Source organism: Manis javanica, chromosome 10, assembly GCF_040802235.1.
Source record: "Manis javanica isolate MJ-LG chromosome 10, MJ_LKY, whole genome shotgun sequence".
NCBI classification, from domain to species: Eukaryota; Metazoa; Chordata; class Mammalia; order Pholidota; family Manidae; genus Manis; species Manis javanica.
In genome coordinates this window covers 79,048,171-79,075,724 of record NC_133165.1, presented here as the reverse complement: position 1 = coordinate 79,075,724, position 27,554 = coordinate 79,048,171, and the positions used below count along the sequence as shown (strand labels likewise).

The 27,554-nt window shown below is 39.7% G+C and overlaps 1 protein-coding gene across 22 annotated transcripts in view; it reads right to left on the bottom strand.

Annotated features, from left to right (window-relative positions):
• The window catches only part of R3HDM2 (R3H domain containing 2), a 192,433-nt gene that overhangs the window by 33,559 nt on the left and 131,320 nt on the right, over window positions 1–27,554 (bottom strand). For 21 of the 22 annotated variants that reach the window (XM_073213397.1, XM_073213396.1, XM_073213395.1 and 18 more), the window contains 4 exons: window positions 11,571–11,770; window positions 1,443–1,484; window positions 809–895; window positions 159–285 (listed from right to left, as the gene is read on the bottom strand). In XM_073213397.1, coding sequence (XP_073069498.1) covers window positions 159–285; window positions 809–895; window positions 1,443–1,484; window positions 11,571–11,770 — 456 coding nt within the window. Of the gene's footprint in view, window positions 1–158; window positions 286–808; window positions 896–1,442; window positions 1,485–11,570; window positions 11,771–20,394; window positions 20,559–27,554 lie in introns of those variants that run through there. The other variant, XM_017643394.3, reaches the window with a different exon arrangement.

Sequence of the window (27,554 nt, the reverse complement as noted above, 5' to 3'; positions counted from 1 at the left end):
ACGTAACCTGGGTAAACACCTCCTCAAGCAACCAAGCAGTCAGCAGGCCACTGAACTGCTGGACCAATAAGGCCAACAGGGGTCAGGCTTTAAGGTGGAAGGAAAAGGTACTGCAGAGCCAAGCCTTAGGACAGATGAGAGAGGGGCAAAGTCCTCACCTCTAGATAGCATCTTTCTTGGGACTTTTTCTTTGTTTTTATCCTTGTCTTCTTTTTCAGAGACATCCTTGGTGGATTTTTCTTCCTCCTTGTCAGAGGGGCAGCTGATGTGTAATTGAATTATATCCTCGGACAAGGGAAAAGATAAATAAATCAAATGGGAAAAAAGGACTTTAACTCTCCTGTAGCTCCCTTGAAATCTCCAAGGCCAATCTTGGGGGTGGCAGTATTCTCTTAAATAAAGTATTTTGTTAATAAAGTTGTTTAGCTTTTTGTTCTACCCAAAGGGTAAAGGCCAAGGCTCTTCTACCAACAATCACAGCCTACTATATGGATAACTCAAATTACACTCGCTGTTTTTGGCATGGGAACTGGATGGAAATGGTTCTGACCACAAGAGGGAAAGGGTGTGGGTGGGAATTCACAAGATCTAGCCCTGGGATCTTCTAGTCTGCATCACCCTGGGTGGTCTAGGTGTGAAGATCTATACTTTAAGCTCTCACCCATGTCCTGCTTTACTGCAACAGCTTGTTTTGAGGCTCCACCTACCCTGATTTTCAAGCCTAATGTTTATGCTGTGATTGCTATTCTACAGTTTATCAAACAACTACAAAACTCAAAAGCTACACATACTCTTAAAAAGGACCTACCTGGGTTTCTAGTGATCCATCAGCAAATGGGACAGACGACTCCTCACACACTGCCAGGCTGCGTACCAACTTCAGCTTGGAATTAGACTGAAAAACAAAACAAAACAAAAAGACCCCAAATACATATACGTACTTTCATGATGGGCATTCAGAAAACTTCTGGCTGAATGAAGGTCATCTTCTTTGGCTCTGTTAATTGCTGCTTCCATGAAACAGGGGTTTTTCAAACAGATCTTAAATGTTAGTTTCTGATTCACTTGCAAGATAATTCTCCTGCTTAAAACAGCAGACGTATGGAAACAGCTACTCTGGACTGATAACAGGAAAACCACTTTACTTAGTTCTCCTCTCTCTTGAGCCCAGTGCTCCAATTTCAGACTGAGAAGTTTACTTAGGATATTCAGCTTGACAGACAGACAATGATTTAAGAGCTGAAAGTCCTAGCTTCAACGTGGCAAGATGAAATAGGGGACTACAGAGGCACTGTGATATAACATTAAGCTAAGACAGACCTACTGATGATACATAAGAAGGAGGACCATCTGCTCTGGACCATGGTTGACTGTGGGTAACTGAAACCTTGGAAAGCAAAATCATGGACACAGGGAACTACTATACAGAAAAGGGCTCTCACCTTGGCTCTTTTCCTGGCATGACCATGGTTGGATGTCCGCCTCTGTTAGAAGGGGATTAAAAACATTAATCTTAAGTGGAGAAAATTAACACAAGTTAAAATCAATACAACTTTACAAAGAAAAAGCACTAACTATAAAACCATTACAATAGCCAAACTACGGTAAGACCCACTTGGTGTGGTTGTTCCCCTATGCTTCAATGCTATCAACTGTGACACAGATGGGACCAGAGGCCACTTACAAATTACGACTCACCACTGAGATAAAGAATAAGAAGACACTGACTAAATGGTCTATTTCAAAGATTGATAAAAATTACTTTTGGATAAACCATGGAATCTTCTCCTGATTAGGAAGGATGCCTTCTGGAAATGTCAAGACCATAGCATGATAGAGTGTTTTTCACCCAAGCTTGCTCACAGGAGGCTATTTAACTCATATAGATGTGAAATATGGCCCCGTAACCATCACTTAAAATAACATCTTTATAGGACAACACATTCACAGTTCCTTGAGATACTCAAAAAACTTATCCCTATAGCTGTAGTAATGGAATGAAGCCTCTTCTTGCTAACTGCCTTCCTCCCTGAATAGGAGAATTATCCCAGTTCTAAGCTCCTGGTGATAGCTCTCATAGCCTGTCTGGGTCAGGGATATCAGATGGGACGGGATAAAAAGAAGGAAGCATTGAAGATATGGACAAGACCTCTAGAGCAAAGGAGGGTAAGGAGAGTGGGCAGGAGCAGGGCAGTAGCTAAGGAAGATTACCAATGAGGGCCTGAAGTGGGATGAGGGAAGAAACAACTAATTGGTAAGGTTTCTGAATAGCTGAGAAGTCAAATTGGGGGCTTTGGAAAGAGGTTGGGTAGGGTTATGTATAGTTTAAGGCATTTAGGGTTTCTGAGATCTTCAAGATGGAATTCACTGCAATTTTTGGGGTGTGGAGAGAACTGCTGGTGGGTAAGAGAAGGGAAACAAGACAGAGGAAGAGTGCCAGCATAGTCATGGGTACGTGAGGATTTCTCTATCCTTTGTCTTCTTCAGTAGTTACCAAATAGCACTGCTACAATGCAAAATGGAGAACTGGGAAGGCGGATGGAAAGTAAGAATGGATCAGGTCTGTGGCAAGATCTGTTACAGTAAAGGAACAGCCACAGTCCAGCAATATGAAGCAGTCTTTATTGCTATTTTTCAAATAGGTAATAACATAAACATAGCACGAACATTCAAGAGGAATAACGTAGGTATACAGAATAGTAAGTCTTCATTCACATATGTCCCGTCCTTCCAGGTTCTCTCCTAAAGGATCAACTAGTACTAAACTTAAAATCTTTCCAGATTTTTTTATACATACATATAAGCACATTGTGCATATATACACATAGTTTTTATTAACCAAACAGGAGTTATTGTACACACTGCTTTGAACCCAGCTTTTAAACCTTTTCTGTGGATATCACTCTAGAGCAGATCTAACGCATTTTTAAAATATATATATATATTTTTTGATATGATTAATATACAATCACAAGAGCAACACTGTGGTTACTAGATTCCCCCATTATCAAGTCCCCACCACACTCCCCATTACAGTCACTGTCCATCAGTGTAGTAAGATGCTATGGAGTCACTACTTGTCTTCTCTGTGTTATACTGCCTTATCAGTGCCCGTCCCCCAACGTTATGTGTGCTAATCGTAATGCCCCTTATTCCCCTTCTTCCTCCCTTCCCATCCACCCTCCCCAGTCCCTTTCCCTTTGGCAACTGTTAGTCCATTCTTGGGTTCTGTGAGTCTGCTCCTGTTTGGTTCCTTCAGTTTTTGCTTTGTTCTTCTGCACCACAAATGAGTGAAACCATTTGGTATTTGTCTTCTCCGCCTGGCTTATTTCACTGAACATAATACCCTCTAGCTCCATCCATGTTGTTGCAAATGGTAAGATGTTTTCTTCTTATGGCTGAATAATATTCCATTGTGTATATGTACCACATCTTCTTTATCCATTCATCTCTTGATGGATACTGAGGTTGCTTCCATTTCTTGGCTATTGTAAATAGTGCTGCAATAAACATAGGGATGCATATGTCTTTTGAAACTGGGATCCTGCATTCTTAGGGTAAATTCATAGGAGTGGAATTCCTGGGTCAAATGCTATTTCTATTTTTAGTGTTTTGAAGAACCTCCATACTGCTTTCCACAATGGTTGAACTATTTTACATTCCCACCAGCAGTGTAGGAGGGTTCCCCTTTCTCTGCATCTTCACCAGCATTTGTTGTTCCTAGTCTTTTCTTTGTTGGCCATCCTAACTGGTGTGAGCTGATATCTCATTGTGGTTTTAATTTGCATTTCCCTGATAAGTAGTGATGGGGAGCATCTTTTCATGTGCCTGTTGGCCATCTGAATTTCTTCTTTGGCAAAGTGTCTGTTCATATCACCTGACCATTTCTTAATAGGATTATTTGCTTTTTGGGTGTTGAGGCATGTGAGGTCTTTATATATTTTGGATGTTAACTCTCTGTCAGATATATCATTTACAAATATATTCTCCCATACTGTAGCATGCCTTTTTGTTCTGCTGATGGTGTCTTTTGTTGTACAGAAGCTTTTTATTTAGCATGATGTTGTCCCATTTCTCTTTTTTTTATTTTTGTTTCCCTTGCCCGAGGAGGTGTATTCAGGAAATAATTGCTCATGTTTACATTTAAGAGATTTTTGCCTATGTTTTCTTCTAAGAGTTTTATGGTTTCATGACTTACAATCAGGTCTTTGATCCATTTTGAGTTTACTTTTGTGTATGGGGTTAGATAATAAACCAGTTTCATTCTCTTGCATGTAGCTGTCCAGTTTCGCAAACACCAGCTGTTGAAGAGGCTGCCATTTCCCCCATTGTGTGTCCATGGCTCCTTTATCATATATTAATTGACCATATATGCTTGCGTTTATATCTGGGCTCTCTAGTCTGTTCCATTGGTCTATGGGTCTGCTCTTATGCCAGTACCAAATTGTTTTGATTACTGTGGCTTTGTAGTAGAGCTTGAACTCAGGGAGCATAATCCCCTCCGCTTTATTCTTCCTTCTCAGGATTGCTTTGGCTATTCGGGGTCTTTTGTGGTTCCATATGAACTGTAGAGCAATTTGCTCTAGTTCATTGAAGAATGCTGTTGGTATTTTGATAGGAATTGCATTAAACCTGTAGATTGCTTTGGGCAGGATTTTGACAATATTAATTCTTCCTATCCATGAGCATGGGATGAGTTTCCACTTATTGGTCCCTTCTTTAATTTCTCTCATGAGTGTCCTGTAGTTTTCAGAGTATAGGTCTTTTAGTTCCTTTGTTTATTCCTATGTATGTTATTCTTTTTGATGCAATTGTGAATGGAATTGTTTTCCTGATTTCTCTTTCTGCTAGTTCATCGTTAGTATATAGGAATGCAACAGATTTCTGTGTATTAATTTTAAACCCTGCAACTTTGCTGAATTCAGATATTAGATCTAGTAGTTTTGGATTGGATTCTTGTTTTTTATGTATAATATCATGTCATCTGCAAACAGGGACAGTTAAACTTCTTCCTTGCCAATCTGGATGCCTTTCATTTCTTTGTGTTGTCTGATTGCTGTGGCTAGGACCTCCAGTACTATGTTGAATAAAAGTGGGCATCCTTGTCTTGTTCCCGATCTTAAAGGAAAAGTTTTCAGCATCTCGCTGTTAAGTATACTGTTGGCTGTGGTTTTGTCGTATATGGCCTTTATTATGTTGAGGTACTTGCCCTCTATACCCATTTTGTTGAGAGTTTTTATCATGAATGGATGGAACTTTGTCTAATGCTTTTTCAGCATCTATGGAGATGATCATGTGGTTTTTGTCTTTCTTTTTGTTGATGTGGTGGATGATGTTGATGGATTTTCAAATATTGTACCAACCTTGCATCCCTGGACTAAATCCTACTTCATTATGATGGATAATCTTTTTGATGTATTTTTGAATTTGGTTTGCTAATATTCTGTTGAGTATTTTTGCATCTAGGTTCATCAGGGATATTGGTCTGTAATTTTCTTTTTTGGTGGGGCCTTTGCCTGGTTTAGTTATTAGAGTGATGCTGCCTCATAGAATGAGTTTGGGAGTATTCTCTCCTCTTCTACTTTTTGGAAAACTTTGAGGAGGATGGGTATTAGGTCATCACTAAATGTTTGATAAAATTCAGCAGTGAAACCATCTGGTCCAGTGGTTTTTGTACTTAGGTAGTTTTTTGATTACCAATTCAATTCCATTGCTGGTTATTGGTCTGCTCAGATTTTCTATTTCTTTCTGGGGCAGCCTTGGAAGGTTGTATTTTTCTAGAAAGTTGTCCATTTCTTCTAGATTATCTTGTTTGTTAGCATATAATTTTTCATAGTATTCTCTAATACTCCTTTGTATTATATGTCCATAGTGATTTTTCCTTTCTCATTTCTGACTCTGTTTATGTGAGCAGACTCTCTTTTTTTCTTGATAAATCTGGCTAGGGGTTTGTCTATTTTGTTTATTTTCTCCAAGAACCAGCTCCTGCTTTCACTGATTCTTTCTATTGTTTTATTCTCCTTGATTTTATTTATTTCTGCTCTAATCTTTATTATGTCCCTCCTTCTACTGACTTTGGGTCTCATTTGTTCTTCTTTTTCTAGTTTCATTAATTGTGAGTTTAGACTGTTCATTTGGGATTGTTCTTCTTTCCTGAGGTAGGCCTGTATTGCAATATACTTCCCTCTTAGCATGGCCTTTGCTGCATCCCACAGATTTTGCAGTGTTGAATTATTGTTGTCATTTGTCTCCATGTATTGCTTGATCTCTGTTTTTATGTGATCATTTATTCATTGATTATTTAGGAGCATGTTATCAAGCCTCCATGTGTTTGTGGACCTTTTCATTTTCTTTGTGTAATTTATTTCTAGTTTCATACCTTTGTGGTCTGAGAAGCTGGTTGGTACAATTTCAATCTTTTTAAATTTACTGAGGCTCTTTTTGTAGCCTAGTATATGATCTATTCTTGAAAATGTTCCATGTGCACTTGAAAAGAATGTGTATCCTGTTGCTTTTGGATGGAGTGTTCTGTAGATGTCTGTTAGGTTCACCTGTTCTAATACGTTGTTCAGTGCTTCTGTCTCCTTACTTATTTTCTGTCTGGTTGATCTTTCCTTTGGAATGAGCGGTGTTGAAGTCTCCTAAAATGAATGCATTGCATTCTATTTCTTCCTTTAATTCTGTTAGTATTTGTTGCACATATGTAGGTGATCCTATGTTGGGTGCATAGATATTTATAATAGTTATATCCACTTGTTGGACTCACCCCTTTATCATTACGTAATGTCCTTCTTTGTCTCTTGTTACTTTCTTTGTTTTGAAGTCTATTTTGTCTGATATTAGTACTGCGACTCCTGCTTTTTTCTCCGTATTAGTTGCATTAAATATTTTTTTCCATCCCTTTACTTTCAGTCTGTGTATGTCTGGGTTTGAAGTGAATTTCTTGTAGGCAGCATATAGACATGTCTTGTGTTTTTATCTATTCAATGACTCTGTTTTTTGATTCATGCATTAAGTCCATTTACATTTAGGGTGATTATTGACGGTATGTACTTATTGCCACTGCAGGCTTTAGATTCGTGGTTACCAAAGGTTCAAGGGTAATTCCCTTACTATCTAACAGTCTAATTTAACTCACTTAGTATGCTATTACATACACAACTTCAGATTTTTTTGCTTTCTTTTTCTCCCCCCTCCATTCTTTATATATTAGGTATCATATTCTGTACTCTTTGTCAATCCCTTGATTAACTTTGGTGGTAGCTGATTTGATTTTGCATCTGCTTAGAAATTAATTGTTTTACTTTGCTGTCATTTTATTTCCCTGGGTGACAGCTATTTAACCTTAGTAATACTTCCATCTATATCAGTCCTTCCAAAATGCACTGTAGAGGTGGTTTGTGGGAGGTAAATTCTCTCAGCTTTTGCTTATCTGAAAATTGTTTAATCCCTCCTTCAAATTTAAATGATAACCTTGCTGGGTAGAGTATTCTTTGTTTGAGGCCCTTCTGTTTCACTGAATTAAATATATCATGCCACTCCCTTCTTGCCTATAAGGTTTCTGTTGAGAAGTCTGATGATAGCCTGATGGGTTTCCTTTGTAGGTGATCTTTTTTCTCTCTATAGCTGCTTCTAAAAGTCTGTCCTTATCCTTGATCTTTGCCACTTTAATTATTATATGTCTTGGTGTTGTCTTCCTTGGGTCCCTTGTGTTGGGAGATCTGTGCACCTCCATGGAGTGAGAGACTATCTCCTTCCCCAGATTGGGGAAGTTTTCAGCATTTACCTCCTCAAAGACACTTTCTATCCCTTTTTCTCTCTCTTCTTGTACCCCTATAATGCGAATATTGTTCCGTTTGGATTGGTCACACAGTTCTTTCAATATTCTTTCATTCTTAGAGATCCTTTTTTCTCTCTGTGCCTCAGCTTCTTTGTATTCCTCTTCTCTAATTTCTATTTCATTTACCATCTCTTCTACTACATCTAATCTGCTTTTAAATCCCTTTGTTGTATATTTCATTTCAGATATGTAATTTCCTAATGTTCTAATCTCTGTCCTAAATTGATCCCTGAGTTCTTGAATATTTTTCTGTACCTCCATGAGCATGTTTATGATTTTTATTTTGAACTCTCTGGAAGATTGGTGAATTCAGTTTCATTTGGCTCTTTTTCTGGTATTTACGAGATTTCTGTTTGAACCAGGTTCTTCTGAAGTTTCACATTTTTATGTGTCGCCCTCTATTGCCCAGAAGCTCTAGTCTCTGGAGCTGCTCAGCCCCTGGAGTGATGTTGGGGGTTGCAGGGGAGCGGCGCTGGTGCCTGAGGGGAGAAAAGAGCTGTTTCCTGCTTCCAGGCTGCAGTGCCTGTCTCCCCTGTTTCTCCAAGTATTCCGCCTGTCCTAGCTGTCCAACCCCACTAATCTCCAGAGCACCATGCAATGTAGGTTTGTGCTCCCATAGCAGAACTCCAGGGCTGGGTATTCAGCAGTCCCAGGCTTCCACCCCCTCCCTGCTCCATTTCTCTTCCTCCAGCTGGTGAGCTGAGGTGGGGGAAGGGCTTCGGTCCTGCCGGATCAATGCTTTAGTATGTTACCCTGATTCATGAGGTCTGCTCTGTTCTCCAGGTGTATGCAGTCTGGTGCAACCTTCTTTCTTGTTGTGCTCTTTTAGCATTAGTTGCATTAACTGTATCTTTGTAATATATGTGGTTTTGGTAGGAGTTCTCTGTCTCACCTCTCATTCCGCCATCTTGAATCCTTCAAGATGTTTTTATTGACAGCTATATGGCATTCCATTGTGCTGCTGTACCTTAACTTATTTCACAGTTCCTTAAATTGCACGATGCGGGATGTTTTGGATTTTTCACTAGTGTAAATAAACAGCAGTTCAATGACCAGATCATTGAATATATCTGCAAATACATTACATCTCAGTACACTTAAAAATTTGATCACGTACTGCCAAATCACCCTTAAAGAGGTTATACCAATTTAATAGTCAAACACATATTGAAAGCCAAGTATGTACCAGGCATCATGCTAAGTATGGAGGACACAGAGATAAAACACAAACCTTGTCAAAAAGGAACTCATAATCCTGTTGGAGAAGACAAATAGACAATGACAATATAGTACATTAAGTGCATTACAAATACACTCATGGAGTGCTACAAGGGCACATGCACAAGTGTCTGACTCTGACCTAGTGATTCACATATTCATACATTCACAAATATTGAGTGCCTGCAAGGAATCCTGGGCCTCACTGAACTTACTTGTGTTCTGTGAAAGAGACAGGTGTTAAACAAAATTATACATTGTAGACCTGCAATGGGTGAAGTAAGCTTGCCAAGAAAGGCCTCCTGGAAAGAGACACATCTGGATTGAGTTTTGAAGCATAAATAGGTATTAGACATTAGCAAGGGATTTCAGGGATTAGAGGAGGCTGGGGCAGGAATATCAAGAAGGACATTCTAGGCAGATAAAGCATGTACAAATGCATGCTTTCTCTAAACTTTTCAGCTCCTATTTATAACAGGGACCAAGGAATCAGACAATGCTGAAGCACAGGATGCCAGAGGTCTGGCAGGAAAGGGACTAGACTAGGCCACAATATATCAGGCTGACAAATCTGGTACTTAGCCTAGGGCAAAGAGACACACAAAAGTTTGAAGAGAATTAATATAATCAGATCTTTATTTCAAAACCATCTTTCTAAAGTAGTATGGCAGATGAATTAGAAGAGATTACAAGTTTTAAAGGCAGAAAGCCAAGCTAGAAGGCCATACCCAGACAGTTATTTAAAGAACCCATCTAAGTTCAGTATGTTAAATCAGGGCTCACCCATTCTAAACTGAATCTCTGAACCTGCCTTTTATAGTACCGTTACCATGCAAAAGATGTTCTGAGTTCCAAAGGCTGATTCCAAGAATATGTCTCACACAGTTTAATGAAAGTCCCTAGTCTGCAAACTTTCCACCTCTAGCCTCCTAACAGGCACTCCCTTGACAGCATCAGTAAGAGTCTTCTGGGGTGTGAGCTGGGGGGAAGGGAGGAAAAAGGGTAGAACTTTTAGTGCTGTTGAAGCCACACATGATCTACTGGGAAGTGGTAGAGGGTAGAGGGCTTTGGAAAGGTGGCCAGCAGGACTGAAGATGGGAAGACTTTCAAGAAGGAGAAGGAGCTCCAGTAGATGGCAGCAGCTCCACCTGCTCTAGCAGCAGCAAAAATGAGTCTGAGCAGAGAGATTCCCCTCTCTACTTCCCATATACAACCTATTTGTACATCCAGGCAAAGACATTCTTAAATTGAGTGTCCATAGGGTATATAAAATCTATAGACATCCTTTCTTTTCTGCCTATCTTCAAGGAATACACACAACGGGAGTTCAGAACACTTAAAATAGTCTCCTGAGAATAGAGTAACTTGGACCCAAAAGTTCATTTAATTATTATCTTCCATGTAACATGACAGCACATAATTAAACATTCATCACTTATCTGTCCTGAAGATTTAAAATTCATTATTGGGATCAGTGGAGGCTGGAAATATAGTTGGAACAGTGGCAGACTGTCTCCACAAACTCTGGAAGGATGGGCAGGAAATGACAACTCACATGCAGAAAATAGAGGAAAGAAAAGCAGCCAGGACAGAGATCTGGCAAACTGTAAGAGGAAAGACAGTAGAAAAGCAGGCAGCTAGAGAACAAAATATTTCAGAGGGCTGTCTGATTTAAATTCACCCCTTTATGTTGCTGCTGTTTTAACCTTTAAAGATGACAAGGCCTAGGTGAACTGGGTTGTCAAGAGAAATTATGCTTCAAGTTCCTAGACCTCCCAAATGTTGCTGCTACTGCTTTTTAAATTAACTACAGTGAGAGTCTGTTTCCTAAGCATATAACAAAGACCATACTCTCACCACTGGGCATGAAGGAAAGGATTTATATAATTTGAACTTGCGTCATAGAGGAATCTAGCTGTGACCATAGGAAAGAGGACTGAATAGGCTCAGAGCCTGGGCTGGCTGGGTACCAAAGAACTGGAAGAAGCTCGGCTGGCCACCTATTGGCATGGTATCTGCAATGCAACGTGGATTTGGATGGAAAACCACACGGTCACCAAGGAGTGAAATTCCTCACTCACAATTACCAAGTGGCACGTTTAGAGACTATTTCTGACCCAGAAAATGCTGACAGCTTTAACACAACCAGGATATGAATTTAACAGTGTGTAAAGCCAGAGAGCTCTAGTTTTAAAAGTTTATTGTATAGGCCATTTTATGACTTATTAAATATGTGTTTGCATACAATTTATTTTTTCTGATAGTTAAAAATAATCAAAGTGTAGCAAGAACCAGTGTAATTCAGGTCCAAATGGACTAGGGTCTCACTCTGTCTCCTTTAGAATTCATTGTGGACTCTGAGAAAAAGGGAAGGAGATATTTCTTGGGAGCTGAAGTTGAGTTTTTAGGGAGACTCAAGTGGCCTGGGTTCCTACAGTTTCCCAATGCCACCTATAACAACATTTCTATTCAGGTATAAAGAGTGTTCATGTGATGAACTTTGAATCCTTACCTGTGTCTCCTGTCGCAAACTGGTATCTTCACTCTCTTTCTCAATTTCTTCCTTACTTGGAGTCTTAGATATAAACTTGTTTTTATTTACAGATTCTTCTACCAGTTTTTTTTCTGATTCTTTCATTATTTCCAGGGTCTCCTGAGTAGTGTTACTGTTAGACATCTTCTTCAACAGAATACAGTAGCCTCTATGGACTCCTTAAGAAAGATCAAATGCATTAAAAAGTAGATACATATCCATACCTGACACACACACAAGACTTGTATTTTAAAACAAGTCTGCAGCAGCCACCCCATATCCCATTAAAGGGTCTTCTAATAAATGCTGCTCTGGATTAGCTTTTTCAAAAAAAACTATTGAAGTAAACTGATAAAAATGTACAATTTGATGAATTATGAACCAATACATACACCTGTGAATCCACCACTACAATCAAGATAGCATATTCCTCATCCCCCAAAAGTTTCCTCCTACTCATTTGTAAGTCCTTTCCCCTGTCCCTCACCAACACTGATCTGCTTTCTGTCACTACAGATTAGTCTGCATTTTCAAGAATTTAAATCAGACCAAATTATTTGGATTCTTTAGTCAGCATAATTGTTTTGATATTCACCAGGATTCAGTTTTAAAGCAATGTAGTATGAGTCCTCTTAGATTGTTTGTTCTCCTTGTTGCCTACAGAAATTTACTCATGTTTTCAGCATGAGCACTGCAGAGTTAACTCACTAGACTCTCTCCAGAAAGAAGAAAAATATATTGTAAAGCTCTATTTACCAGCAGAGAGGAATACTCTCCTTTCCCAAGGCCAGGCTTCGACAGCTGCCACAAACTACCTCACTGTTAACAACTTCAAGTGTCCCCCGCATCCAAAAGCAGCAAAATCAGACAATGGTTAACAGAATCTTAATTTCTTTCCTTTACATTAAGCAAGCTGAAAAAGCAAGAAGAGAACTTTGCAGTCACTGGTCCTTCAGAGAGACTGGGTCTCTCCCTGAAGGAAGGGAGAATCCTTGCTTTGGTGTTCACTATTTGGGTCCAGACACTCGATGGCCTCCCAATGATTCAGAGCATCTGTAGGCCAGGGGTGGCCAGGACCTTACTATCACTATCTGAGAAATCCTGTAATGAAGTCAAGTATACTCAGAAACAGAAGTTGATGCTCTCTATACAGATTCATGTCCTAAAGCAATTACCGGAGGTCAAACATGCTGAGCTCCAACAGGTTTGTAGAAGTTTCTCCTTACATGGGTTACTGACTGTACTTTAGTCCTGCATACTGCTCTCCCTTCTTTAAAAAGATAAGGCTAGAAAAACCTCACAGGCAATATGCCCATTCCATGTGGCCCTAGGAATTGAGCTAAACAAACAACAAACAATTAGCAATGCTTCAAGAGAATTGTCACACCAGACACTTTTTCCCTCCAACTCAGTTTAAAGGAGAAGATGCAGAAGACTCTTAAGAAGCACAGGTAACCTCATCCTGGCCTAAGTTAGACAGTCTGCAAGATTACTTCTTTGTTCACCTTGTAACAGCTCCTGAGCAGCTGCCAGGTCACTTAGCTTGCACAGGGCTAGATAAATTCTCTTTAAAAGGTCAGGCAGTCATTCATACAATCACAGTCATACAGCTGAATCTAAAGATGAAAAATGCTAGGAGAACTAACTACAAAAGAAACTGGCTGATATTTTGTTTTTTTATTAACTGAATCAGTATCTAGAGGCTTCCATAAAAAGAGTTATAAAGGCTGTACATGGGAATTGCATATATCTATTTCCCCTCCATAGTGAACCAAGCCTCCATTCCTTTAGTTTGAAGTATCAAAAAACTCAGCACATGCCTTCTCCATATCTCTTGGCTGGGAAACATCAATAAAGGTCAGAATTGGGAGAGTTCTTAGATATGACCTCATGCAACCTCCTCCCTCCCTACAAAAGAAGAACTCTTTTCTGAGCTACTGAGAGGGCCTGCATGCCTATCCTGGAAAACTTCTGGACAGGATTATCTCACTATTTTTTAACTGGTCTTAAATGTTACACAGTTACTCCTTATAATAAGTCACTGCAGGGTTTCAATCTTCACCCTAAATTGGCCTAAGACATGAACAAAATTAAGTTTACTTTTTTACCACATGAGAGACTGTATTTTTCAGGCGTAAATAGCCTCAAACAGAATTCTCTGTCAGAAAGAGATGGTGAGGAGTGGGGAATGGGAAATTAGATGAACGTGGTCAGAAAGTACAAAAGTCCAGTCATAAGATAAATAAGAACTAGAGATGTCATGTACATCATGATGATTGTAGTTAACACTGCTGTATGTTATATTTGAAAGTTGCTAAGAGAGTAGATCTAAAAGTTCTCATTATATGGAAAACAATTTTTTATAACTATATGGAGGATATGGATGTTAACTAAACATCTTTCACAGTATATGTAGGTCAACTCATTATGCAGGACATCTTAAACTTATACAGTGCTGTATGTCAATTATATCTCAATAAAACTGAAAGAAGAGAAAAAAAGAAAGAGAAGGTGGTACGAAAAATATAAATCAGTTGACTGTTTCTTTTTCCAAAATAGGCCTCAATTACCAAATACATATATTTCTTCAAATCAGAATGACAACTTGGCAGCACCTGCACATGCACATCAGGAAAGGTACAACTGCCAAGACACCTGGACGAACTTTGTGGTGTCTAAGCACAAAAACCAACCAAAGGAAAAACAGTCTTTCATAACGTCCACCTGTGGAATATGATCACGTATTCCAAACTCAGATTTTAAGGAGCCACCTGGTTCCCTTCATTTATTGGGAAACAGGTCTCCCATGTGGTAAAAAGGTGAACTTAATTTACTGGGAAACTTGAGCTTTAGATTCTTTTATTTTTCTTTTATTTTTTTTGTTATCATTAATCTACAATTACATGAAGAATATTATGTTTACTAGGCTCCCTGCTTCACCAAGTCCCCCCCACAAACCCCATTACAGTCACTGTCCATGAGGGTAGTAAGATGCTGTAGAATCAATGCTTGTCTTCTCTGTGTTGTACAGCCTCCCCACGGCCCCCCATACACATTATACATGCTAATCATAACGCTCTCTTTATTTTTCCCCACCCTTATCCCTCCCTTCCCACCCATCCTCCCCAGTCCCTTCCCCTTTGGTAACTGTTAGTCCATTCGCGGGTTCTATGATTCTGCTGCTGTTTTGTTCCTTCAGTTTTTCTTTGTTCTCATACTCCACATATGAGTGAAATCATTTGGTACTTGTCTTTCTCCGCCTGGCTTATTTCACTGAGCATAATACCCTCTAGCTCCATCCATGTTATTGCAAATGGTGGGATTTGTTTTCTTCTTATGGCTAATAATATTCCATTGTGTATATGGCCCACATCTTCTTTATCCATTCCTCTACTGATGGACACTTAGGTTGCTTCCATTTCTTGGCTATTGTAAATAGTACTGCAATAAATAAAGGGGTGCATCTGTCTTTTTCAAACTGGGCTGCTGCATTCTTAGGGTAAATTCCTAGAAGTGGAATTCCTGGGTCAAATGGTATTTCTATTTTGAGGACTCTGAGGAACCTCGATACTGCTTTCCACAATGGTTGAACTAGTTTACATTCCCACCAGCAGTGTAGGAGGGTTCCCCTTTCTCCACAACCTCGCCAACATTTGTTGTTCTTTGTCTTTTGGATGGTGGCGATCCTAACTGGTGTGAGGTGAAATCTCATTGCGGTTTTAATTTGCATTTCTCTGATGACTAGCGATGTGGAGCAACTTTTCATGTGTCTGTTGGCCATCCGAATTTCTTCTTTGGAGAACTGTCTGTTCAGCTCCTCTGCCAATTTTTTAAATGGATTATTTGCTTTTTGTTTGTTGAAGTGCATGAGCTCTTTGTATATTTTCGATGTCAACCCTTTATTGGATCTGTCATTTATAAATATATTCTCCCATACAGTAGGGTACCTTTTTGTTCTATTGGTGGTGTCCTTCGCTGTACAGAAGCTTTTTCAGCTTGATATAGTCCCACTTGTTCATTTTTGCTTTTGTTTCCCTTGCCTGGGGAGATATGTTTGTGAAGAAGTCACTCATGTATATATCCAAGAGATTTTTGCCTATGTTTTTTTCTAAGAGGTTTATGGTTTCATGACTTACATTCAGGTCTTTGATCCATTTTGAATTTATTTTTGTTTATGTGGTTAGACAGTGATCCAGTTTCATTCTCTTACATGTAGCTGTCCAGTTTTGCCAGCACCATCTGTTGAAGAGACTGTCATTTCCCCATTGTATGTCCATGGCTCCTTTATCATATATTAATTGACCATGTATGTTTGGGTTAATGTCAGGAGTCTCTACTCTGTTCCAGTGGTCTGTGGCTCTGTTCTTGTGCCAGTACCCAATTGTTTTGATTACTGTTGCTTTGTAGTAGAGCTTGAAGATGGGGAGTGAAATCCCCCCTGCTTTATTCTTCCTTCTCAGGATTGCTTTGGCTATTCGGGGTCTTTGGTGTTTCCATATGCATTTTTGAACTATTTGTTCCAGATCATTGAAGAATGCTGTTGGTAATTTGATAGGGTTTGCATCAAACCTGTATATTGCTTTGAGCAGGATGGCCATTTTGACTATATTAATTCTTCCTAGCCAAGAGCATGGGATGAGTTTCCATTTGTTAGTGTCCTCTTTAATTTCTCTTAAGAGTGTCTTATAGTTTTCAGGGTATAGGTCTTTCACTTCCTTGGTTAGGTTTATTCCTAGGTATTTTATTATTTTTGATGCAATTGTGAATGGAATTCTTTTCCTGATTTCTCTATTAGTTCATTGTTAGTGTATAAGAAAGCCACAGATTTCTGTGTGTTAATTTTGTATCCTACAACATTGCTGAATTCCGATATTAGTTCCAGTAGTTTTGGAGTGGAGTCTTTAGGGTTTTTTATGTACAATATCATGTCATCTGCAAATAGTGACAGTTTAGCTTCTTCTTTACCAATCTGGAGCCTTGCATTTCTTTGTTTTGTCTAATTGCTGTGGCTAGGACCTCCAGTACTATGTTGAATAACAGTGGGGAGAGTGAGTGAGCATCCCTGTCTTCTAACCTCAGAGGAAAAGCTTTCAGCATCTCACTGTTCAGTATAATGTCAGTTGTGAGTTTATCATATATGGCCTTTATTACGTTGAGGTACTTGCCCTCTATGCCCATTTTGTTGAGAGTTTTTATCATGAATGGATATTGTATTTTGTTGAATGCTTTTTCAACATCTATGGAAATGATCATGTGGTTTTTGTCCTTCTTTTTATTTATGTGGTTGAGTGATGTTGATGGATTATCGAATGTCATACCATCCTTGCATCCCCGGGATGTATCTCACTTGGTCATGGTGTAAGATCCTTTTGATGTATTTTTGAATTCGGTTTGCTAATATTTTGTTGAGTATTTTCACATCTACGTTCATCAGGGATATTGGTCTGTAGTTTAGTTTCTTGGTGGGGTCTTTGCCTAGTTTTGGTATTAGGGTGATGTTGGCTTCATAGAATGAGTTTGGGAGTATCCCCTCCTCTTCTATTTTTTGGAAAACTTTAAGGAGAAAGGGTATTATATCTTCTCTGTATGTCTGCTAAAATTCCGAGGTAAATCCATCTGGCCTGGGGGTTTTGTTTTTGGGTAGTTTTTTGATTACCAGTTCAATTTCTTTGCTGGTAATTGGTTCGTTTAGATTTTCTGTTTCTTCCTTGGTCAGTCTTGAAAGGTTGTATTTTTCTAGGAAGTTGTCCATTTATTCTAGGTTTTCCAGCTTGTTAGCATACAGGTTTTCATAGTACTCTCTAATAATTCTTTGTATTTCTGTGTGGTCCATTGTGATTTTTCCCTTCTCGTTTCTGATTCTGTTGATGTGTGTTGATTCTCTTTTTCTCTTAATAAGTCTGGCCTAGAGGCTTATCTATTTTATTTATTTTCTCAAAGAACCAGCTCCTGGTTTCACTGATTATTTTCTATTGTTTTATTCTTCTCAGTTTTATTTATTTCTTCTCTGATCTTTATTATGTCCCTCCTTCTCCTGACTTTAGGCCTCATTTGTTCTTCTTTTTCCAATTTCGATAATTGTGACATTCAATTATCCATTGGGGATTGTTCTTCCTTCTTTAAATATGCCTGGATTGCTATATACTTTCCTCTTAAGACTGCTGTTGCTGTGTCCCACAGAAGTTGGGGCTTTGTGATATTGTTGTCATTTGTTTCCATATATTGCTGGATCTCCATTTTAATTTGATCATTGATCCATTGACTATTTAGGAGCGTGTTGTTAAGCCTCCATGTGTTTGTGGGCCTTTTTATTTTCTTTGTAAAATTTATTTCTAGTTTATACCTTTGTGGTCTGAAAAGTTGGTTGGTAGAATTTTAATCTTTTTGAATTTACTGAGGCTCTTTCTGTAGCCTAGTATGTGGTCTATTCTGGAGAATGTTCCATGTGCACTGAGAAGAATGTGTATCCTGTTGCTTTTGGATGTAGAGTTCTATGTCTATTAGGTCCATCTGTTCTAGTGTGTTGTTCAGTGCCTCTGTGTCCTTACTTATTTTCTGTCTGTTGGATCTATCCTTTGGAGTGAATGGTATGTTGAAGTCCCCTAAAATGAGTGCATTGCATTCTATTTCCTCCTTTAATTCTGTCAGTATTTGTTTCACATATGCTGGTGCTCCTGTGTTGGTTGTATATATATTTATAATTGTTATATCCTCTTGTTGGACTGACTCCTTTATCATTATGTAATGTCCTTCTTTATCTCTTGTTACTTTCTTTGTTTTGAAGTCTATTTTGTCTGATACAAATACTGCAACACCTGCTTTTTTCTCCTTGTTGTTTGCATGAAATATCTTTTTCCATCCTTGACTTTTAGTCTGTGCATGTCTTTGGGTTTGAGGTGAGTCTCTTGTAAGCAGCATATAGATGGGTCTTGCTTTTTTATCCATTCTATTACTCCGTGTCTTTTGATTGGTGCATTAAGTCCATTTACATTTAGGGTGATTATTGAAAGATACGTACTTATTACCATTGCAGGCTTTACATTCGTGGTTACCAAAGGTTCAAGGTTAGCTATTTTAGTATCTTACTGTCTAACTTAACTCGCTTATTGAGCTATTATAAACACTCTGGTTATTCTTTATTTCTCTCCCTTCTTATTCCTCCTCCTCCATTCTTTATATGTTGGGTGTTTTATTCTGTGCTCTTTTGTGTTTCCTTTGACTGCTTTTGTGGGTAGTTGATTTTGTTTTTTGCCTTTGGTTAGTATTTGGTTGGTCTGCTTTCTTTGGTGTGATTTTATTTTCTCTGGTGATATCTATTTAGCCTTAGGAGTGCTGCCATCTAGAGTAGTCCCTCTAAAATACCCTGTAGAGGTGATTTGTGGGAGGCAAATTACCTCAACTTTTGCTTGTCTGGGAATTGTTTAATCCCTCCTCCTTATTTAAATGATAATCGTGCTGGATATAGTATTCTTGGTTCAAGGCCCTTCTCTTTCATTGCATTAAATATATCATGCCATTGTCTTCTGGCCTGTAAGGTTTCTGTTGAAAAGCTTGATGATAGTCTTATGGGTTTTCTTCTGTAGGTGATCTTTTTCCTCTCTCTAGCTGCCTTTAAAACTCTGTCCTTGTCCTTGATCTTTGCCATTTTAATTATTACGTGTCTTCATGTTGTCCTCCTTGGGTCCCTTCTGTTGGGAGTTCTGTGTACTTCTGTGGTCTGAGCGACTATTTCCTCCCCCAGTTTGGGGAAGTTTTCAGCAATTATTTCTTCAAATACACTTTCTATCCCTTTTTCTCTCTCTTCTTCTTCTGGTACCCCTATAATGTGCATATTGTTCCTTTTGGATTGGTCACACAGTTCTCTTAATATTGTTTCATTTCTGGAGATCCTTTTGTATCTCTGTTAGCTTCTATGCATTCCTGTTTTCTGGTTTCTATTCCATCAATGGCCTCTTGCATCTCATTCATTCTGCTTTTAAATCCTTCCAGAGATTGTTTTATTTCTGTAGTCTCCCTCCCTACTTTGTCCATTAGCTCTTGCATTTTTCTCTGCAGCTCCATCAGCATGGTTATGACCTTTATTTTGAATTCTTTTTCAGGGAGATTGGTTAGGTCTATCTCTCCAAGCTCCTTCTCAGGGGTTGTCTCTGTGATTTTGGTCTGGATTAAATTCTTCTGCCTTTTCATGTCAACAGAGGTAGCTGTGGGGAGCTGGCACATGTGTCAGCTGGGAGAACATCCCTTCTTGCTAGTTTGTGGCCTTCCTCTCTTAGGAGAATGGTGACCCCTAGCGGCTTGTACTGGGCATCTGCACAGAGACAGGGTCTCTGATTCTTGCCTGGCCTCTGTGGAGTAAGTCCGTGGTTGCTGTGGGCATGGCCGCATTGGAGGGGGAACAGGTGGGAGGCTGTTTATCACTGTGAGGGACCTCAGAGCTGTGCTGCCACCCAGAGGGTTAGGGCTCTCCGTGTTCCCCAGGATTCCCAGCTGCTGGGCTGGGTGTCCCAGGACGCTTCTGTCCAGCTGTTGGATCCCTGTCCCTTTAAGACTTTCCAAAACTACTCGCTTTTCTTTGTCACAGGGGCGCTGGCTGTGGGGACCCGCTCGCAGGTTTTACTGTCCCATTTCCCTAGTATCCAACATCCCATGCACTGTGTGTCTGTGCTCCCAGTGCGGATGGCTAGGGCTGGATATTTAGCAGTTCTGGGCTCTCTCTCCCTCCCCACTCCGACTCCTCTCCTCCCGCCGGGAGCTGGGGTTGGGGGGGCGCTCGGGTCCCACGGGGCCGTGGCTTGTATCTTACCCCCTTCACGAGGCGCTGGGTTCTCGCAGGTGTAGATGTGACCTGGCTGTTTTCCTGTATCTTCTGGTCTCTCTTCTAGGGACAGTTGTATTTGTTGGGTTTTCAAAAATATGTACGGTTTTGGGAGATTTCCACTGCTCTACTCACACTGCCATCTTGGCTCTGTATTCTGAGCTTTAGATTCTTAAAAGAACACCAATGAAACAGTGATTAATGCATCCACTTTTCAGAATTTTGACGGTCATTCCTACCAAGATCACTGGCCTCTGAGGGAAAGGGGGCAGCAGAGGAGAAGGTACAGTATTACACTGTACAGCTGCTTCCCCAAGTTTTCCCTTGCTTTCACACACATTAATTTCGTCCACTTTCTTTTGGTGTTTGACTTCCTTGAGCCCTAAAACGTGTATCTTAATCAGCTAGACCAACCACGGTAATTCTGTTTTGTTTTTGTGACTGGTCTGGGAAGGGACAAGTGACTCAACCTTCACCAATAAGATGTGAAAGGACTTTGCTGGGTGGGTGGCTTCAAAGAAATGCTTGGTACTGTATTTGTTTTTAAAGCCACCAGAAAAAAAGGCTGATATCTTCTGCTAAAGGTGGTCCTGTGTTCAGATGATGGCTGGCAACATGTGGCAATGGTAGAGCAGAGACAATAAGCCTGGATCCTTGAGGCTGTGATACAGACACTGAGTTAGTCAGCCTGGATCCCCCAGCTCTGTACCTATTGATATGTGAGGTCATAGATCCTCTTATCATGTAAGCTATTTTGAGTTGACTGTTTCTTGTAGCTAAAAGCATCATGAGATAATCAAAAATGGTATGTTAAGAGAGGGACTATCTGGACTAGAGACCAGCTTTATAAGTAGAAATAAAGGGAGAGAGATGATAATTATAATCAGGTGAATTTTCTGGAGTGCTTACATCATGCCAGGAACCCTACTTAAGTGCTTTATGTACCTCATTTAATTTTACAACAGTCCTATGAGATACATATTTTATTATCATCATTATTTTACAGATAAGTAAACTGAGGCACAAGGAAATTAAAGAATTTGTTTAAGGTCATACTACTAGTACATTGCAGAGCTGGGACTCAAAGCCAGGCAATCCAGCTCCAGTGCTTGCATTCTTAACTTTTACATAATACTACCTCTAACTAAGGGGACAGATGGTCAAATACCAGACAAGAAAATGGGATGTCTACCAAAGGTACAAAAGAATCATGGAGTCTCTGGATAAATAAGATGTGGTACACAATGGATTATTATTCAGCCATAAAAAAAGAAAAGAAATCCTGTCATTTGCAGCAACATGGATGGATCTAGAGGATATTATGCTCAATGAAATAAGTCAGCTGGAGAAAGACAAATACCAAATGATTTCACTCATTTGTGGAGTACAAAAACAAAGCAAAACAGAAGGAACAAAACAGCAGTAGACTCACAGACATCAGGAAGGGGCCAGTGGTTACCAAAGGGGAGGGGTTGGGAAGGGAGGGAGAAAGGGATTAAGGGGCACAGTAATTCACAATCACAATATAGGTAGGTGACAGGGACGGTAGTACAGCACAGAGAATACAATTAATGACTCTATAACATCTTACTATGTTGACAGACAGTGGCCACAGTGGAGGGAATGAGGACTTGATAATGATAATATGGGTAAATGTTGAACCATTGTGTTGTGTGTGTGAAACCATCATAAGATTGTATATTAATGATACTTTAATAAAAATAAAAAAAGAATCATGGATTCTCATAATTGGAAGGGGACTCAGAAGCTTTCTCATTCAGCTCCAGCCTTCTACATCCATAGTCCTCTGTAAGCAGGTCCTTGAATCATTAGTAACTCTGAAAAATGGCTGTCCTGACCCTGCTTATATATATCTAGTGAAGGGAAAAAGCATGAAGAAGCAAAACTTGTCTTTGTGTTACTTCCTCCTGCTGGCCCCAGTTTAGCTCTCTGTGCAAGTCATAAAGAACAAGCATAATCTTGCTTCCATGTCGGTTCCTTACAGAAGATATTTTTATCTTACTGCCTTTTCTAAACATTTCCAGCTTCTTAAATCAGGTCTTCAAATCACATGATCTTAAATTTCCTCACCATTTTGCTTCTGGGATAAGAGAAGCTATCCTCAATTTAACAAAGCCTAGTAACCAGGGTAGTGAGTGATACTATTCCAAGGTCAAGATCTACTGGAACAAACGCTGAGCTCAAAACCATATTTCTTGAGCTGAGGCTCTCTTCTATTCTCCAAAATAACTTAGTCATTTCCAGCCCTTTAATCCTATGCAGAAGGCTCTTCTCACTCTTGGGGCATAAAGATTCCTGGAAACGAATTTTCCTGGGCCAAAACAAAAGCCAAAGTTGCAGGTAAGAGACAAGACAGTTTATTAACAACAACAAAAGCCTTAAAGAGTGAGAATAAGACCAGTAGAAAAGGGTTAGAAGGCAGGGAAGTAATGTTCACACTGCATGTTTTATTTGGAATAGAGAGGAAATGAAGGGATTGGGAGGCTGTTTGGTGGGAGAAGAAGGAAGGAACTATTTCATGTATGACTTGACTAGAACAAAGCAAAGACATTATGCTCCCAGGAGAGCCTAGATGTGTGCTTCTCTACAACCTATTTGTGCACATCGTACATTTCATCCAGACAAACAGCACAATTTTAAGGCAGAATGTATCCTGAGGACACTGAGTGGCTCAAAGCTAAACAGAGGAGACAGTCAGAAGTGGGGGCCAAGGAGGGGGAGTGAGGAAACAGGATAATGCAGAGGATGATGCCTGGGAGCCAAGATCTGGCATTTTTTTCAGGGAGAATACTGTACATTCTCCATAAATTTTTTAACTGCCAGGATAAGTACCTTCCAAAGCTCAGTGAGATTATATATCCTTCCATCAATCTATAAATAACTTCCTAGGCACTGGGTCAAAAAGAATACATTATATAGGGGACACTCAGAGACAGAAGGGCAGTTTCATTTTCTCCCTTTTTAACCATGGCCAAGTAGAGAGAATACAAGCAAGAAGACAATAACTAGAATTTTAGACAATAGTGACTTACGATTTTAGACAATAGCTAAAAATTCTGACTTACCCTGTGGTAAAATCCCTTTAACTTTTCCAGTCCTTTACTGATTTGTATCTCAAAAATAGATTACTCCCAACTGACAGTTTAAAAATTGTTTAAAATCTAGAGGCTTGGTATAATGGATAAACAAACTGTGGTAATTCATACAATAGAATATTGTTCAAAACTAATGAATGAACTTTTAGTGTTCGCCTTTCCTCTGAGGACACACGCCCAGGGAAGGTGACCCTACCCCTGAGTCCTAGCAGGTGGAACTTAATTAGCTAGACCAAATCATGCTAATTCTGTTTCCTTTTTTTGTGTGACTGGTTTGGGAAGGGAGTGACTCAATCACCACTAGTAAGACATGAAGGAACATTGCTAGGTATATAATGACACACACAATAACATGGATGGATCTCAAAACTATTATGGTAAGTAAAGCAAAGCAGACCCCCCTCCAAAGGAATACTACTATATAATTCCATTTATACCAAGTTCAAGAACAGGCAAAACTAACCTATAGTGATTTAAATAAAAAAATGGTTGCTTAGGATTTGTGGGTAAAACATGAATTGTAAAAAGACATAAGGGATCCTTCAAGAGTGATGGAAATATTCTATCTTGTTTGGGGGTAGTGATTACATGGATGTATACAATATTCAAAACTTACTAACTGAATCCTTAAGACCTGTGCATTTTATTGGTATGTTATTTACACAAACAAACACACACTCAAGAGAGAAAAATGCCCTTGGGAGTCAAGACAGTGAGGACAAAACATTCACAGGGTTAAAATGACAGGTTAGAAACAAAACAAAACAACACTATTGGGCTGCTCATAGATGGCAAGCCTATTCTTAGACTCTTTGACATGGGAATTAGAAGAAAAGGAAAAAAGCAATGTTTATTGAGCATGGTTATGAAGCTGGTCTTTGTGCACTTCAACTCATATTTACCAAGAGTAGTTAACAACTTAACTGGCCCAAGGCCACACCACTACTAAGTGACTGAACCAGACCAGACTCTGGTGCTGATTCCAAAGTCTACATTCTGTCTATGACTTTATTTTCTGTATACATTACTTTATTTAATCCTTACAAGACTCCTTGTTAGGACATATAGAGTAAGAAACCAAAGCTCAGAGGAATTAAATAACTTTTCCAAGTTAATACAAGAGGAGCAAGGGCAAGAGTCCAACAAATAGCTATGTCCAACCCCAAAGCCAAAGTTCTAGGTGTCCCAAGGTGGACATTCAGGAGAACTCTGGGGTGTCAAAAGTGGGATGGGAGGGGTGCCTAGACCCAAGGCCTCTCTTCAGAAAGTATCAGTGGAGGACATATTTTGGGGTTCAAAAATTAGGTTTCTAAACCTAATTTTTAATCTGGGCTTAAATGACTAAATCTTTTAAAAATTTATAGAGAGTATCTTATTTGATCTTCTCAAGCTATAAAATATTATCTATATTTTATAAATAAAATACTAATGGTCAGAAATATTAGGTGAATTGTTCAGAGCCATACAGTACAAACAAGGAGTCAGAATCCAAACCCAGGTCTTCTTGATTGTGTACCCCATGTTCATTCACAACTGTGTCTAAATAAAGGACAAAAAACCAAAGCAGTGTAAGTATATGCCTGAAGAGGCAAATGGCTCAAAAACCCTTGGGAGAGGGACAAGAAAGAAGGCCCTGCTGGGTTATAAATAGGGGATATGGGTCCAATGCTCTCTTCTCTTTAAAGAGAGAAAGCAGAATATGGGGGAATAAAGTGTAAAGCACTCGTGGAACATGTAAGGCTATAGTTATGTGAGTCACCAGGTCCTTTAAGGATCTCAGAAGTCAACTGTCACAGGTTTTACTACTACTATGCCAATACAAAATAATAATGATAACAGTAACTACTGCAGAGAATCAGGGAAGCACAAGAAAGTCATTCTGCTCCACAAATGCAAACGGATTCAAGGTGTGTAAGGAAGACCACAGGAGTTGGCTGGTATCCAGAACAATTCCTTAGGCAAATTCCTCTATAGAAACAAGATTAAAATGTTCCAGACATGTATCCTCTTTCTTTGTTTAGTATCTGTTATGGCTGTTACCTGCCCTGAAATGAGAACTGCAGGTGCTTTGATCAATGAACTGACATGTTAGTTGGGCTTCATTATCAGCTTCTCTAAATTCTTGACCAAAAATGCCTACTTTACTTCTTCGAGTGGAAAAGAACAAATTCAAATTTCATTCTGCTTCAAACAAAGAGTGTAGTGGGAGCTTTTTTCTCTGCTGCTTCCATTTTCTTTAGCTTTATCAAAGTAATGCCACTATGCAGAAAATATCACAGAATCCAAGGATGGAAAGGACCTTCAAAGACCACACTGTCTTCTCCTAAGCACTGGCAAAACTGCTCCCAACTCAACTTTAACGCATTCTGCCAAAGAAAGGAAAGTCACAATTCATCTACTGCTCATGGCATTTCAGGATGCCTTCTTTTCCTAGCTAAGTCTACACTGCCCTACTCTGATGACATTAGTGGTCAATACCACCTGAATCAACGATTTATAATTAAAAGACCAAACAAAAAAGAAGTAAAAGACCCAAAATCTGAAACTGTATGTGGATTAAAGATGACAGCGTGAGAGGTGAAACACAGGCTTCCTCCTAAAACTGCACATAATACAAAAATATAATTAATATGACTAATCCTGAAAGAGCAACAGGAAAGAGGGCTATGCCAAACTGCATACACCTGGAGAAAAGAATACACCTCATGGAACAGGGTAACGTACCAAAGCCATGGCCCGGCAGGACCCAAGCCCTTCCCCCACCCCAGCTCACTGGCAGGAAGAAGAGAAATGGAGTGGGGAGGGAGCAAAGGCCTCAGACTGCTGAATACTTAACTCCAGAGATCTGCTCTGGGAGCACAAACCTACATTTCATGGTGTTTTCATGGTACTCTCACAATTAGGGGGTTGAAAAGATAAGACAGGCAGAATACCTGGAGAGACTGAGAGTTCAGCCACCTGTGGAAAGCAGGGATCCATATCCGGCTGCTCTTGGACAAGAGAAAGGCGAGAAGTCTGAGAGATTTCCTAACAGCAAGAGGGCTACTTAAGGGGCAAGGATTGCACAGAGCTTACTGCTCAAGAGAAAGGACAGGTAGACAAAATTGTCGGGTGCACGTGGCCCAGCAGGTTGGGAACTTTATCGATCTTCATGCACTCCAGCTCCGTGGCTGGTTACACAGCTCCAAGGACCCCCTCTGTGATACACAGCCTACTGCACCTTTCTCCTGGAGAGCCCCACCTGGCTCGCAGATCGGCAAACCCTACCCTGGCGTTAGGCCAGCCAGAGGGAAGCCCCGTCTACAGCAACTACAAATGCAAAGCATAGAGGCTTATACCTGTGTGCTTGGCACACTGGTTCTGGTAGTGGAGGCAGGCATAGCAGCCGCTAAGCAGGAAACAGCTCTTTCCTTCCCCCAGGCACCAATACTGCTCCCCTACAACCCCTGTCATTGCTTCAGGGGCTGAGAAGCTCCAGAGAATAATGCTTCTGGACACTAGAGGGTGCCGTATAAAAATATGAAACGCCTAAGAAACCTGGTTCAAAGTAAAATTATGAATACCACACCTGAGAAAGATTCAAATGAAATCGACCTCATGAATCTTCCTGAAAGGGATTTCAAAATAAAAATCATTAACATGATCATGGAGGTACAGAAAAATATTCAAGAACTCAGGAATAAATTCCAGTCAGAGATCCAAGCATTGAAGAGCACAATGGGAGGGTATTAAAAACAGATCAGATATGGTGGAGGAGACGATAAATGAAATAGAAATTAGAGAAGAGGAATACAAAGAAGCTGAGGCACAGAGAAAAAAGTATCTCTAAGAATGAAAGAATACTGAGAGAACTGTGTGACCAATCCAAACAGAAAAATATTCACATTACAGGGGTACCAGAAGAAGAAGAGAGAGAAAAAGGGATAGAAAGTGTCTTTGACGAGGTAATTGCTGAAAACTTCCCCAATGTGGGGAAGGAGATAGCTTCTCAGGTCATGGAGGTGCACAGATCTCCAAACACAAGGGACGCAA